We start from the raw sequence: 13,334 nt of genomic DNA, 5'->3' as shown, positions 1-13,334 counted from the left end.
GAAAAATTATGCTTAATCCAAGCCTATCTGTAATATTAAAAAGGTGTGTGTATATGTCTCTCTACGTGTAGGTGTAGGTATTGAGGTTCAGAGGAGTCTTACAAGTCTAGGAAACCATTTGTGCATTTATTGTGTTTTATGATTTCTGAAGGTAGATTATTTTGTCTCAGACCGAGAACAGGAAAAGCTTATTTAAGGCTTAAAATTGAGAGAGAGTTTAAGGTACAATTGAGAGATACAGCAAGTACATAAATTACAAAGAGCTAGTGAGAGGAGAGAAGGCATCTGAATTCCTATAGTGCCAAAGGATGCTGCCAGGCAAACCAAGGAAGCAAGCCCTATGAAGGTCAGTCCAGCTTGGACTCGTGGAGACAGAAGTCTGAACTCGGGGAGGAAAAAGACAGAGACAGAGGCACACTGTAGACAAAAGAAAGAGGGAGGAAACAAGAAATAGCCTGAGACACGCAAACAACAGGGTGATGCAAAGAGCCTACATTGTCCATCACAGAAGTCCTCTGAAAGACAAGGCAACCTCTTTATTACATCCTGTATGGAGCTGCATTTTTCTTGCTTCGTGTTGAGTTGCAGATTATTTGGCAAAGGTGGATGGTATTGGTCACTTTTTCCAAGCATTACTATTGAATATTTAACTGTTACCTTGATATACAGTAACTAACTTTTTTATCAGGCAAGGCTTAAAGATAGAAACTAGTGAATCTCTAAGTGGTACGACAGTCAAGGGTACGCCTCTTGAGAGCAGCAGGGGTTTTCAACAAGATACAGTAACGTTCCTCACAACGTGCATTTTTCCTAGCATGAGTTGTGGGATTCAGGGGAAATAAATAGTGCATATTCTTTACAATCAGTTATAAAGTTGAGGCTTAGAACCAGTCACCTCAGCAAAGATCAGCACCTCACTGCACCCACTCAGCCGTACTCAACTAGTGCGCTGAGAACAGCCTCTACAAACGGTGAATGACTTAGAGCTTCACCTGGCAACAATGGATCACAATTTCTGAATAAAAAAAAAAAAATATTCACCCTCCAAATCTGGCCTTCCTGAAAATATTATTGTCTAGGTAATGGGGTATTTTGCAAATCAGCTGGACCAAATCAGTCAGGGAGTGTGTATCTGCTTAAGTCTATTGGGATGGTGCCATGCAGGTATATGCTAAATGAAGATGTCACCTAACAGTTTTGCATTACTTATTAAAACCAGACCCAAGATCCTTTCAGAACTTTTACCAAAGCTGGTACATACCTGCACTTCCTGACTGCCACTTTGATGCAAAGAAAGGTTTTTTCCCTGAACACTTATATCTTTTTAATATAAAATAATTTCAATACAATATGGTTTCTGACAAGTTGGTTCATTATTCTGAACTACTGATATGGCATATGCCATACCGCCATCATTGTCTGATCACACAGCTTCCTACATCATTCTTATAGATCGTTCTTGTACTTTATCATCTCTTTCCAGCTTTGAAGCTCTATCATCCTTGGCAAGATCTGGAAGTGCAGCTCAGGATATGGCAGGTGCCCATGAATCAATAGTGGGGAAGTGTCATTTCAATGTGTTGGACAGCAATATATTTGAATATGTATTAATTTACGTTCAGTATGTAAAACTCAAAATACACATGAAATACATTGAATGTTCATGTAAACCTCTAAAAAGAAAGAAAAGTGGATTTTGTGCTTTTAATGTGGAAGAAAAGATTCTTCAAGACTGATCTTGACACTTCAGTGCTATGAAGCTTTATAATATTGGTTATTGGTATTGTAAGTCAGGAAGTCCAATGTGAGCAACATGACTTAGAACAAGGGTTTTCCCAGACCAAGTGCTTTAAGTATGAAGTTTGTCATTATGCAGCCAGTAAATGAACTGATTTTCAAATGCTAGTTACCCAGGGTTCTATCAAGTCTGCTTTAGAGCTTCATTCCATTAAAGGCAACGCAGACTGGAAAGCCAGATCTTAGAGTCCCTCAGTGAGGGGACATCACATAGGATGCCCTCAGGTACAACAGCCATCTCATGAGCTCTGTCAGCATCTTCTCTTAAGGGCTTTTTAACACTTATGCTGCACCCTGTCTTTATCTATATCATGATCCAACATAGCCCCATGAGATAGCTGATGGTTTCAGATAATGGTAGGTATCTCCAAGCAAATCGAAAGGAGTTAAAAAACCTCTGCTAGGTTCACAGATAGGAGCTACAAGCCCAAGTACTTCTGTAAGGTACTTAAAGCCAACATTTCGTCACTACTGATATTCACAGTTCTGTAGCTTGTTAGCCACTTGCTGTCATATGAACCTAAAACTTTTCAGCGCCTAAATTGTTGCTGATAAAATCCTATAGGTACTTCCATTTCTGCTACTGGGCACACACTTTATGAGGGGAGAATCAGGCTTGCCCAACAGCAGACCAGGGCATTTGTGGTAACACACCTAGCTGAAGACAGCCTTTGTCCCAGACTAGTTTCCTGAACTTCAGTCTGCCTTTCAAATCCAAGTCAGCTAGTAGTTCTTAAGGCCATAAATCTTACAGATGATTTAAATGGTTTTGAAGATGCTCAGAAACCAAGAAAAACAATCTGAAATAATCTAATGAAGAAATCTGGAATTTTTAATTAGGATCACTGTATTTAATTTGAAACCTCTTGAATGAATAATTCCAGACTGGTATTAGAAAGTTCTCTTTGCAGTAAGAATAATGTCTCTTAAATTGACACTTAGAGGCCTGGATTAGAGCTCAGCTATAATTCTAAATCCAATTTCTTGTTATCTTTAAAGCGTGTGTTTGGAATTGTTCATGATTTTGTAATTTTTTGTGCAGCATACAGAGTGATAATGTAAAAGCAGAAAAGATGAGAAGAGTTAGAAAGTAGTTAGTGTTCAGAAAAAACATCCAAATTAATTTCTTTTGGCTGACAATGTTATATAAAAATTTCAGAACTAAGAATAGACCAACTTAACCTCTCAGAATTCTGCAAGCTTTGGGAAACATTTTGGACAGACAATCTATGATGAGAGTGTGATTTCAGTCAAAACATATCACTTTTACTTCAAGTTAATTAAGGAATGAGTTGCTCAGAGGTATAAATTTTCATGATAAAGCGTTTCACTTATATTCCACTCCACTGTGAGAGTAACACTTTGTACTATCGTAGTTATAGTACAAAAACTGTGGACCTTTAACAGAAAAGTTAACTTTTGCTAGAAGGTTGAAACATCTCATCATATATTAATTTACCAGCATCTTTTAAAAACAGCAGCACAGCTTCTATCATATTTATTACTTCTTATGAATGACATCAAGAATGGCTTCTTCTGAATCAAAGAAAAACTTGGAGGTTGGTAAACTGATTACTTGGAGGATAGTTTAGTTTTTTTACTTAAAAGTGACCAAGGTTAGAATCATAAGCAGCCAGGTTATTATTTTACCCTGAGCTATCTTTTACTTTTTCCTAATAGTGATGTAAGAAACGCTTTTTAGTTATTAGGTAGTTTAGGTTCGGGAGAAATCTTTGGGTGAACTTTGACTAGATTGCAGAAAAAGATATCTTAAATCTCCAAAAGATATAAAAAGAGTCAGATTTGCTTGTAATTAGGGTACTTATCTCTGTTCCTACTCCAGATTGTATGACAAGTGAATTAAACATCTATGTGCCTGCTTTCCCAGTGGAAGAATAGCCACAGGAGTATTCACTTCTACATAATTAATACCTGAAAAGTATAATACGTGTGGAATGTGTTAGAAGGACATTTTGTGAATATATTTCTCTCTTTACTGCAAGATTGCATTGCTGATTGTCTAAAAGCATTTTGAACAGAGAAGCAGCATTACAGATTATAGCTTGGTAGTTTAATTCATTTGTGCTTTTGCAATTTTAAAGTTACAAGGAATTTTGGAAAAGCGAATACTCTAGGAAATTAATATTTATCAGGGAGGAAAGAAATCTGTTTCTTACATTACAGGCCAGCAAAACTTTGCATTTTGTCCCGAATGCTAAAGTACACGTCTGGCTAATTTAATGAAAGATTCGGTTTGCATCTAGTCATAAAATATCAGTGAAATAACCTTTTGACTTTGATCTGCCTTTTGGGTTATAACTTAGAATTTCCCAGTGATAATATCTGTGGTGAAGCACAAGGAAGAAACTTAAGCTAAGTTCTCCAGCAAATCAGAATTTAAAATGTCAAAAAAAAAAAAAAAAAGTGCTTTGTGTTTAAATTTCTAATTTTCTTTCTGTTAAGGCTGAAGAGATGTTTGTGGCGGGAGGCTTGAAATCTCTCCTTCCCCATGTGCTAAGAAGAATAATTCGATGCAACAGACTCAGTATCAGTAATACTTCTGGAATGGCGGAGGGTAGGTAAACCTAACAGCTCTTCAGTGCAAAACTGACTCCATTTTAGATTCACAGCTATGTATTTTCTTTTTTTTGTTTGTTTGTGGAGGAATGTAGGAATATCAAAAGCACTGAAGTAAAACAGAATAAAATGTTGACTAATGTTCTTAAGTCACTTGGGTGTTATTGTAAGCACCTGACACCGTGTTGTTAAATCATAAAGCTATGTCAGGGAAAATATATCCTACCCGTGCAAAGTACACGGACTTTGTTTTCAAAGTTTGCAGTGCATCCCTCAGCTCCCAGTTATGTCATTGAGAAATTATGGACGCAGAAAATATTTGAAAAATCTTTAACCAAATCTGGCTTTTCTTGCATATATTACCACCACATTTGTAGGATGACATACTATGTTCTTCACAGAGACCTTGCTTTACTTAGTGCGTCGGATACGCTTTGGGGAAGAATGAAAGATGTGTAGTTACAGAAGTGGTTTTCTGCTTCATTCGTTGCAGAAGTTGGAAATTACTGACTCAGCAAGAAAAAATAGTTTTATACTCGGATAACTGAATGCATTCTGGAAAGTTGCTTCCTGTCTTGCCCGTCATAGCTGGACTTTTACAGAAGCAGAGAAGTCTGTGTCATTGTTGTGATCAAGTTTAAAATGGAACTTAACTAAAAATACTGTGGCAAGTAGCTGATCAACAAAGCTTCATGTAGTAGCATTACTATAACATAAGAACATTAAGGGTCATTTTATAGAAGCATAGTGAGTCTTGAAGTTATGGGGTTTTTTGCATCGGTACATAATTTAAAAAATACTAATGGAATACGTGTTATAATGTTAATATAATCTGCAGTTTGCCCCCACTGTCTTTTTAAGTGCATGTATCACTGCAGTAGTTTTAAATGCGTTAGTTTTAACACTTGAAAAAGATGTTGTTTATATACGAAACAAGTTCAGGCTTCTAGCCATGAGCATATAGCTCCATTATGCAAAGACTAAAAAAGCTAAGGTAACTGGAATGTCTCAAAATCCTTAAAATTGTCTTATGCTGCTGGGTGATACACTATTTAAATAATTATTTCTTACTGCCCTCATTGTCATTCACCAAAGAAATTAAAACCTCTTGCTCGGTTTCTCTGAACTGGAACATGACTGTGTTGGATTAATGCATGGGTTGATCAGCACGTCCAGCTTCGTGAATATAGTCATAATGATGGATACATACTGCAAGTATATATGTAAGCTGATATGGAAAGGGAAAAATATCTTTTCATCTATAAAGAAAGTAAGGATAGTTGTCAGCAGGAGCAATAAAGTTGTCAGAGAGTTATAACAAAGCTTCCTGAGTTTATCGAATACCTGAATGTTACCTACAGGTTACAGCTAGTCACAGCTGTGACTAGTATTTTAAATTCAGTGTTGTCTGAGTTGAGTGCACTGACTAAAAGCATAATTTTAAGAATTTGTGAATATCACCAGCAAAGTAGAAAGTGCCTGTGGATTTCATATGGATAGGAGGGAATGAAATTGAGGCGTAGCTGAATGTAGTATTTTATTCAGTGGTAAATTTAGTATGTTTGTTTAACAAAAATGTATTTCTGTATTTAGCAAGAAACTGTTTCTGTATTTAGTAACTTTTGCTAGTAATAAAATGGATTTTTGTGCTGAGTACTCCCAAGAGAGCAGTTTGTGGGCACATTCAGTATGCAAATACATGCGTACCTCAGCCTTTGCTTTGCATTTTTCCATTGGGAATAGAATTTTATCTTTTGGTTTCTTTGTTAGCTTTGGTCAAGAGTAAGATTTGGCTGATTTTCTACAGCCTTTTAAGGCGGATCATTGGTTTCAACTAAATGATTGCCTCTTGGATGACAGACTACTGCAGTATTTAAGAAAGTAAGAGCTTCTGTGCAGCCTCTTACCTATCTGATATCAGACACGGTAATAACTTTTCAAGACATTATCAATACAGGGACTGTCAATTGGCAGTTTTATACACCACAGACTAGCTGTACTCCAGATTTCCTCTCTGTATTTGAACAGTTGGTATTTACATGCAGGAAAATGAAAACGGCATTGGTATTAACTACTACTGTTTAGAAGATACATTTTTGCTAAATAAATGAATGTGAACTTTCTTCATTGATACGCATTGCAAAAATGTCAATGTCTTTAGAAGCTTTTAACCTTTTAAATCAAAGATGATTCCAAATGAAGAAAGTGTAGCAGTTCTGTTCATTTTAGTTTTTTAAATTAGAAATAGTAGAAATGACTGAGATTCGGTGTGACAGGCAAGGGTTTATTCCTGAGCTATAATTATGTCTGTTAAATCGCAGCCTACAGTAAAATTCCCTAGCCAACAAACTCTAAAGAATGGTCTAAATAATGTCAAGATACCAGTTTACTGTTGGATCAGCCATGATTTATAGCTAGGTATTAAATGAAAAAAAATAAATTGTGAAAGTGTGGTATGCAATAGCCTTTCTTTGGGTCTGTGCTAACATTTGCAAAGTAAAGCATTTTCCTATAGAATACTAATTTTCCAGGTTAGGTAATAGATTATGTTTATATATAAATTCATAGAAGTGTTTATTAAAGTAATTATGCTGTCTTCATATTGTAGTACTGCCCTTGACTGCCAACTATTTTAGCTGTGAACAAATTCACATACAGAGTAAATCTAGCTAGGATTTTTAAAACATTTCAAAACCTTTTTTAATTTAATTACGGAGTTTAGGATCAAAAATTTCCTTAAGGCAATTTTTTATAGACCATCTGAAGAAATCTATACAAGAAAAGTTACTGTTTCACAAACAAAAAGCTGAATTAATAACTGGTCATTCCTACCTTTCACCATTTCAGGCTATAAACAGGCCAATGTCGTGATTCTGCACAAGTCCCTGGCTGATGACTTCGAGAAGTTCTGCCATGCGAACGCTGGACCCCTGCCGCTGCTGTACAGAAGTAAACCAGGTGATTGGAAATGTCCTTCTCTGAGTAGTGATTCTGATATCAGGTAACTACGGACCGACTCTGCTTCTCTAAGTTCTGCAGTGAACGCTGGTGGTGATTAGGAGGGCTTCAGGGAACAGCCTGCTCACACTGTTGTACATTTTGAACAAGTTTCTTTTCTTGGAGTTTCACCTTTGCATGAAAACTATGCATGGGTATAACAGCCTGATCGTCTTGTTCTTGAGAAGCATGTTATGATAATTATAAGTATTACAAGTATTTCTCTAATGCAAAAGTGAAACTGTGTAATTTCTGAATATTTTGCAGTCTGAGCCAGCGGAATGAAATAATAGGGTTTTACCTTTGTTTTATTTAGTAGTAACGCAGGCATGGTGACTGCATGGTATTTGTAGGGTCTCTGAAATTTAAAGGATGTACTCCTGGAGTAAACGCTAAAAACAAGACTTAAAACAGCTCCCCAATTTTGTAAGCCCTGAGACAAGATACATATAAGGGACATTTTCCTATAAAGCCTAACAAATGCCAAACTCTAACATTTTCTGTTTACTGTCTTGTTTTTGTGCAGAATAAAGTGTTCTGGAGTTCTTGCAAGTGTTTGTTTCGTTGTTACTCAGAAAGAAAAGAAATGGATAACGTAGGCTGTATCTTGTGGTTTGAATAATGTCAATTCAAACAAGTCACCTTGTTTTCAAAACATGTGATAAAGCTGTGATAAATTCTTATTTCACTAGAACTGACTGCCTACAGTACAGAGTATATGAGCATGGAGCTTGCACTGGAACACTGAAAAGCCTAAAGGAGTATTCTGAACAACTTAAGGACATGGTGACGTTTTATTTAGGCTGCAGCTTCTCTTTTGAAAAAGCAGTCCAAAACGCTGGCATTCCTGTAAGAAATGTTGAGCAAAAACGTAACGTAAGCATGTATAAGGTAAGTACATGTACACACACATAGTCTCTGTCTTAACTTTGCCTTTGAGTATTTGTCCATGTTCACATTATGTGCGTTTACCTATTGCTCAAAATCAGAATTTTTTTTTTCCTACATACGTAATAACTTCAGGCATGTGCTAGTGCTGAGTGCATAAAAATACAGGGGAAAACGCGCTCAGCCTCAGTTCAGTGCTTTTCTCAACTTTCTGAAAGGCCAGTCGGATTTTTTGTTCATTTATGGTGACAAAGTTTTTCCTTGCCTGCCACGGCAGCCATTTCACTTGGATTCTGTTCTGGTTTGCCTTCTCCATTTGAGCCAATGCCCCATGCACTGTTCTGACCGTGCCTTTGTACGCGTCCTGCTCGCCATACCAGCTCTGGCTTGCAGCAGGAATATTCCTTTTATGAGCCGTGACGGTAGCAGTTTCTTCTGCACGTATGACAGCCACATTTTGTTTTTTTCCGGTGACAGTAGAGCCTCTAAACTGCCTATTTACTATGAACCCAGATCTGTGGACAGAAGCTGTTCCTAAAAACTTCAGGTATCTACTGTAGCACTGAAAATTATAACTGTGCTCAGAAAGTTTATAGTTCAGAGTTTGGTGTCGGCAGAAATCCTAGAATAATTCTGGCTCCAGTAGGTAGACCCTTTAGCATTAAGAACACTTAAATACACATCCGCGTGCCTTTTTCATATACGCGTGTATGCTGTTCTACCAGACAAAGTTTGTTTCTGCTTTCAGTGTTATTGTTTCACAATCCCTTTGCTATACTCCTGGTTAAAATGAAGGCACAAATGTATCTCATTTATGAGTCCTTCTACCAAGCTTAAAGAAAAAAAAATACAACCATGTATCTGCTTACAACATTTCAGAATTAGGAAAATTTCATAGTTTATAGAACATCAATACTGTGAAGAACTGTACAGTGTATTTCTTGAGTGACAGGTATAATGGTTTTTATCATAAAGACTGTTAATGAACATTTTTCTATGCAGTCCTAGCTGTCTACGTATCTTGTTTATGTTCAAGTGCAACTTTGATATCAGACATTTTATTCTAAAAAGCCGAACCGCTTTATTTCTGAAGAGAAAAGGTGCTTCAGCACCCAGTCAGCGAGGGCGACGAATTCCATGGAACCTTTCTAGGGGCACAAAAAGATTTTGTACGCGTGGAACCCGCGTGCTGGTTCTGCAGGTGCGGGTCTTGCCAGCAGCAGTTCCTGACCCTTCCACATTACAGAGCACTGTAGCTCCCCTGAGTTCAAATATGGAGGATTGATTCAGACGAAGCAGATCTGTCGCTGTGTGATACTTTTTCTTAGCTCTTCCCCTTTCTGCATAGGGAACACACTGTTGCTGCCTGACAACATTCAGAATACACTGAGCTCACCACACTGTATGCTGCATGTACCGAAGCAAGAAATGCGTAACGTTGAAAATTTTAGTGATCTGTGTGAAGAAGCTCAAGGATGGAATGTTTCATTCCTGCACTGCTGAATCTTAAAACAAAACAAAACACAACTACTATGGGGTATTTTTTTTTTTAAAAGGATTTAAAATGAATGTTAGTACTTAGCCCTTCTAAACTCAAGTACAGCACAAAGTTTTAGATTTATTTCTTCTAATACTTTAGAAGTATTATTCAATATCCCTGCTAACACCTTGGATTCTTTTAAACTACCAGACAGCTGTGCCGTGCTACAGCATTTCTACTTTTTGCTGCAACTTAGTAGTCACAATGAGACCTATTCCTGAAAGCAAGTTGGAAGCAGCTGTACTAGCAACATCCAAATTAAAAGAAGCCCACGGAGCACCAGTTCACATGGGTGACCCTGGTCAGTGCTTTTCGTATTTCGCTCTGCGTGTACTTTACTCTGTATAAAAATGAAGAGGGGAACCATGGGAAGTGGTAGGACTGAAATACCTGCACCAGTAAATTTATTGTGCTTTATTCCTTTCTAATGGTCACAAACCTGAATTGAAGAAAGAAAGAAAAAAGTAGGTTTTGAAGATTTCTTGGATAAAAGATAGCTGTCTGATGTTGATAAATTAAGTTATATAGCAGGGGTGGCTTTGGTAAAAGAGTGTAATCGCATTTTTCTAAAATATATGCAGTTTCATTTATATGTGAATACTTTCTTGCTGTCAGAGATTCCAGTGACAGGGTGGCGATGATTGACAGCATGGGGAGAAGTATGTGTGGATGCATTTTGTGTCTTAGCGGATGACTGTGAAAGTAAATACTGCATAATTTTTAAAAATACTGAAATAGGATACATTCGAGCACAACACTGAAGACAGAATAAATAGAAATACGAAAAGAATATATTTTTTTTAAAAATCCAGCTCAAACAAGTATAGGCCTATTCTTTGCAAGGGAAGACTGAAAAAAAAATTGTAAAACAGGAGGCTCTTTGGAAAAAAAACCAAAACCAAACACCTGTAAGATGAAGATAGATCACAATAAAAAAAGATTCCCCTCTGCTGACAGAAATTTGTCGATCAGTAGACTCATGGGCTGCATACACCAAAGGATCACGTTGCAGAGCATGGAAGGAGATGTCACTGGTACCAGTACACCCCAGTAATATATTTGGTCAGAGTCCTTAAATCTGAGGAACTAGTAATAAGTCATTACTTTGAGTAGAGGAACAAGATGATTGGACAAGTAAGGGACTCCACTATTTATTTATTTATTTTTAACAGAAAACAGTAAATGATTATATATACAGATTATATAAATTAATTGCGGGGAAGACTGGTATATTAAAGCGTCTGAAGAATTTAAAACTAAGGGAAGAGACAAAGTGCTTAGAATGTCCCAGAATATTACAAGTAATTGTTAGAATAAAGCAAAAGACAAGTTAGTGAAAGCTGGGCTAGAGTCAGATGTAGTTATCTAACCCAGAGAGGTAGAAGAACGGTTGCTTGTTCTAGCTGAAGAACGTAGGAAGCTAAAGCAGTAGAAAAACATGTTCTAGAAAGAACCCATTATGCATTACAGTCATTTATCCACGTTTGCCAGTGTTGTGAATATGGTTCTTCTGTTGACAGAGAAGATTTATAATATCTTGGAAGCTCAGCACGCACGTCTAGCTTGTGTTCTGTCGCAGAAATAAAGGGAATACATTTTTACTGATGTCATCAAGTACAAAAAGGAAAGATAAGTCAGCTCAGGTTCTGGGGACATGCACTCAAAGGCAAACTAAACGTGCCACTTCAGTGTCAGGGCCTTGTCACTGTTGCAAGCTTAGTGTCTGTCTAGCTTAGTGTCACTGAGTGACCTCTGGGGTCCCGTGTCCCCCCCGGCTCCCCAGTAGTACTGCTTCATTGGAATCTCTCATGATTTCATTTTTGATCAATTCCAGGTCTGCTGGGAATACAAGATCTTTCCAAACCAGATTATGGAGATCCAGTTCACCTTCACCCTGGTGATATTCCAGTGTTTTGGGCCTGTGGAGTAACGGGAGTAGAAGCAGTCATCAACTGCAGTACGTACTGTATTTGGAGACTCTTTAAAAATAATCCTTCAATCTCTTTTTCTCTACACCCCCCAACCCCCCCCCCCCCCCCGTTTTGGTTGGTTGGTTTTGTTTGGTTTTTTTTAAATGTGGACTGAATGACTTGGCTGACTGGCAGGCTTGATTCTAGGGCGAGTAAAAAAACACCCCAGCCAAACAAGAAAACCTTTAGCAGGACCATTTTCCGTTGTGAAATACAGGTCTACATCCAAGGAAGTTCTTACTGAAATTCCATCACTTTTGTTTGAGTATTTTAAAGGCAGAAACCTAAAGCTCTGGCTGCATCAAAACATCTTCTTTAAGTATTATTAAAAACTAGGAGTTTAAAGGCATTCTTTTTTAAGCTTCTTCTTTGTAAAATATTATTTGGTATTACACCGCAGTAAAACAACAATAAAGGGAAAAAAGAAAAAAAAGAAAAGCAGCCAGAAATCTTTCCAAATTGTAGTTAAGAGCTAGCAAATTGATTGACCTGGAAAAGAATTTTGAGCTTTTAGGTTTTGTTCTAAAATGAAGTAAATGTGACACACTTTACGTAAGTGAAAGTTTGCCCTCCACACAGAGCTGTCCTGCACTTTACCCAGTCGTTTAGCACAGGCATGAGAAAAAAGGGCAAGAAAAAGCAACTAAACCATAGTGACAGCATTATATACTGCTCTAAATCACTAGTGTAGAACGAAATCTCATATTATAGCTCTTACTGAAAAAGAAGCTAACTGGGAGAGCCTTGGGTGGTCACCTGCTTGTCCTTCTGTCTTTGCAGGATCCGCCGTGTCCTTGTGGTTTCTTACAGATGTTTAGCTAAACTGCTCTCAACGCCTGCTGTAAATGTGTTCAGCACTTGGAGCAGACTTCTTTCTCCTTTCTTACATACAACCCCTTTTCTTCAGTCTCCAATCCAAACTGAAAATCCCGCTCTTTCCTGTGTTCTCCAGCAGTTTTATTCCTCTTCCTCATACATCCATGTTGCACGGAAAGAGGAGAAAAAAATTGCCAACCTCTCCACAATCTGTTGCCCAAAGCAGCTGTCTATTCTGCTTTTGCCTGGAACTGGCTTTAACTTTTGTTTGTGTCTCCATTTTCTGTATTAAAACCAGTTGTCATTAATGCATTCCAGGAATTTTTGTCAGTTTGTATCTTTCTGTGCTCCTTTCTCATCTAAGTAGTTAAAATTCTGACATACCACCAGTACCCATACTTTAGATGAATCTGCTAGCTTCTCACAAAAATATTGTCTACTTGCATGGTTTGGTGAGGTGTATTAAACCTCAAAAACCACGTTCCCCAGCTGCTTTTAAACTGACTAGCCGTAAACTCCCAACAGATCTAGCACAAACCAAGCACATACATACTTGTTTAAGAAATACTTCTTTCCTTTTCAGCATCCTAACAAAGATTTTGCTTGTACCAGTTGTGATTTATTCAACAGCATACCAATTTTGCCAAATCAATGATCGTTCAGATCAAGATTTCTAGAATTATTATAAGGACAGCAAATATTTTCAGCTTAGGGAACTACTGTGCTGTCAGGTCTAAATAAGCATATTG

General features: G+C 37.4%; 1 protein-coding gene across 10 annotated transcripts in view; it reads left to right on the top strand.

Moving 5' to 3' along the window:
• DGLUCY (D-glutamate cyclase) overlaps positions 1 to 13,334 on the top strand; it is a 51,509-nt gene that overhangs the window by 17,597 nt on the left and 20,578 nt on the right. For 5 of the 10 annotated variants that reach the window (XM_054200050.1, XM_054200045.1, XM_054200048.1 and 2 more), the window contains 5 exons: positions 4,261 to 4,372; positions 7,222 to 7,375; positions 8,064 to 8,262; positions 9,950 to 10,100; positions 11,634 to 11,756. In XM_054200050.1, the coding sequence (XP_054056025.1) occupies positions 4,270 to 4,372; positions 7,222 to 7,375; positions 8,064 to 8,262; positions 9,950 to 10,100; positions 11,634 to 11,756 (730 nt within the window). In that variant the 5' untranslated portion in view covers positions 4,261 to 4,269. Of the gene's footprint in view, positions 1 to 3,283; positions 3,357 to 4,260; positions 4,373 to 7,221; positions 7,376 to 8,063; positions 8,263 to 9,949; positions 10,101 to 11,633; positions 11,757 to 13,334 lie in introns of those variants that run through there. The other 5 variants (XM_054200053.1, XM_054200051.1, XM_054200044.1 and 2 more) reach the window with 3 other exon arrangements.

This window comes from Rissa tridactyla, chromosome 4, assembly GCF_028500815.1.
Source record: "Rissa tridactyla isolate bRisTri1 chromosome 4, bRisTri1.patW.cur.20221130, whole genome shotgun sequence".
NCBI classification, from domain to species: Eukaryota; Metazoa; Chordata; class Aves; order Charadriiformes; family Laridae; genus Rissa; species Rissa tridactyla.
Note: the sequence above shows the minus strand (reverse complement) of the source record. Positions and strands in the feature narration are given on the sequence as shown.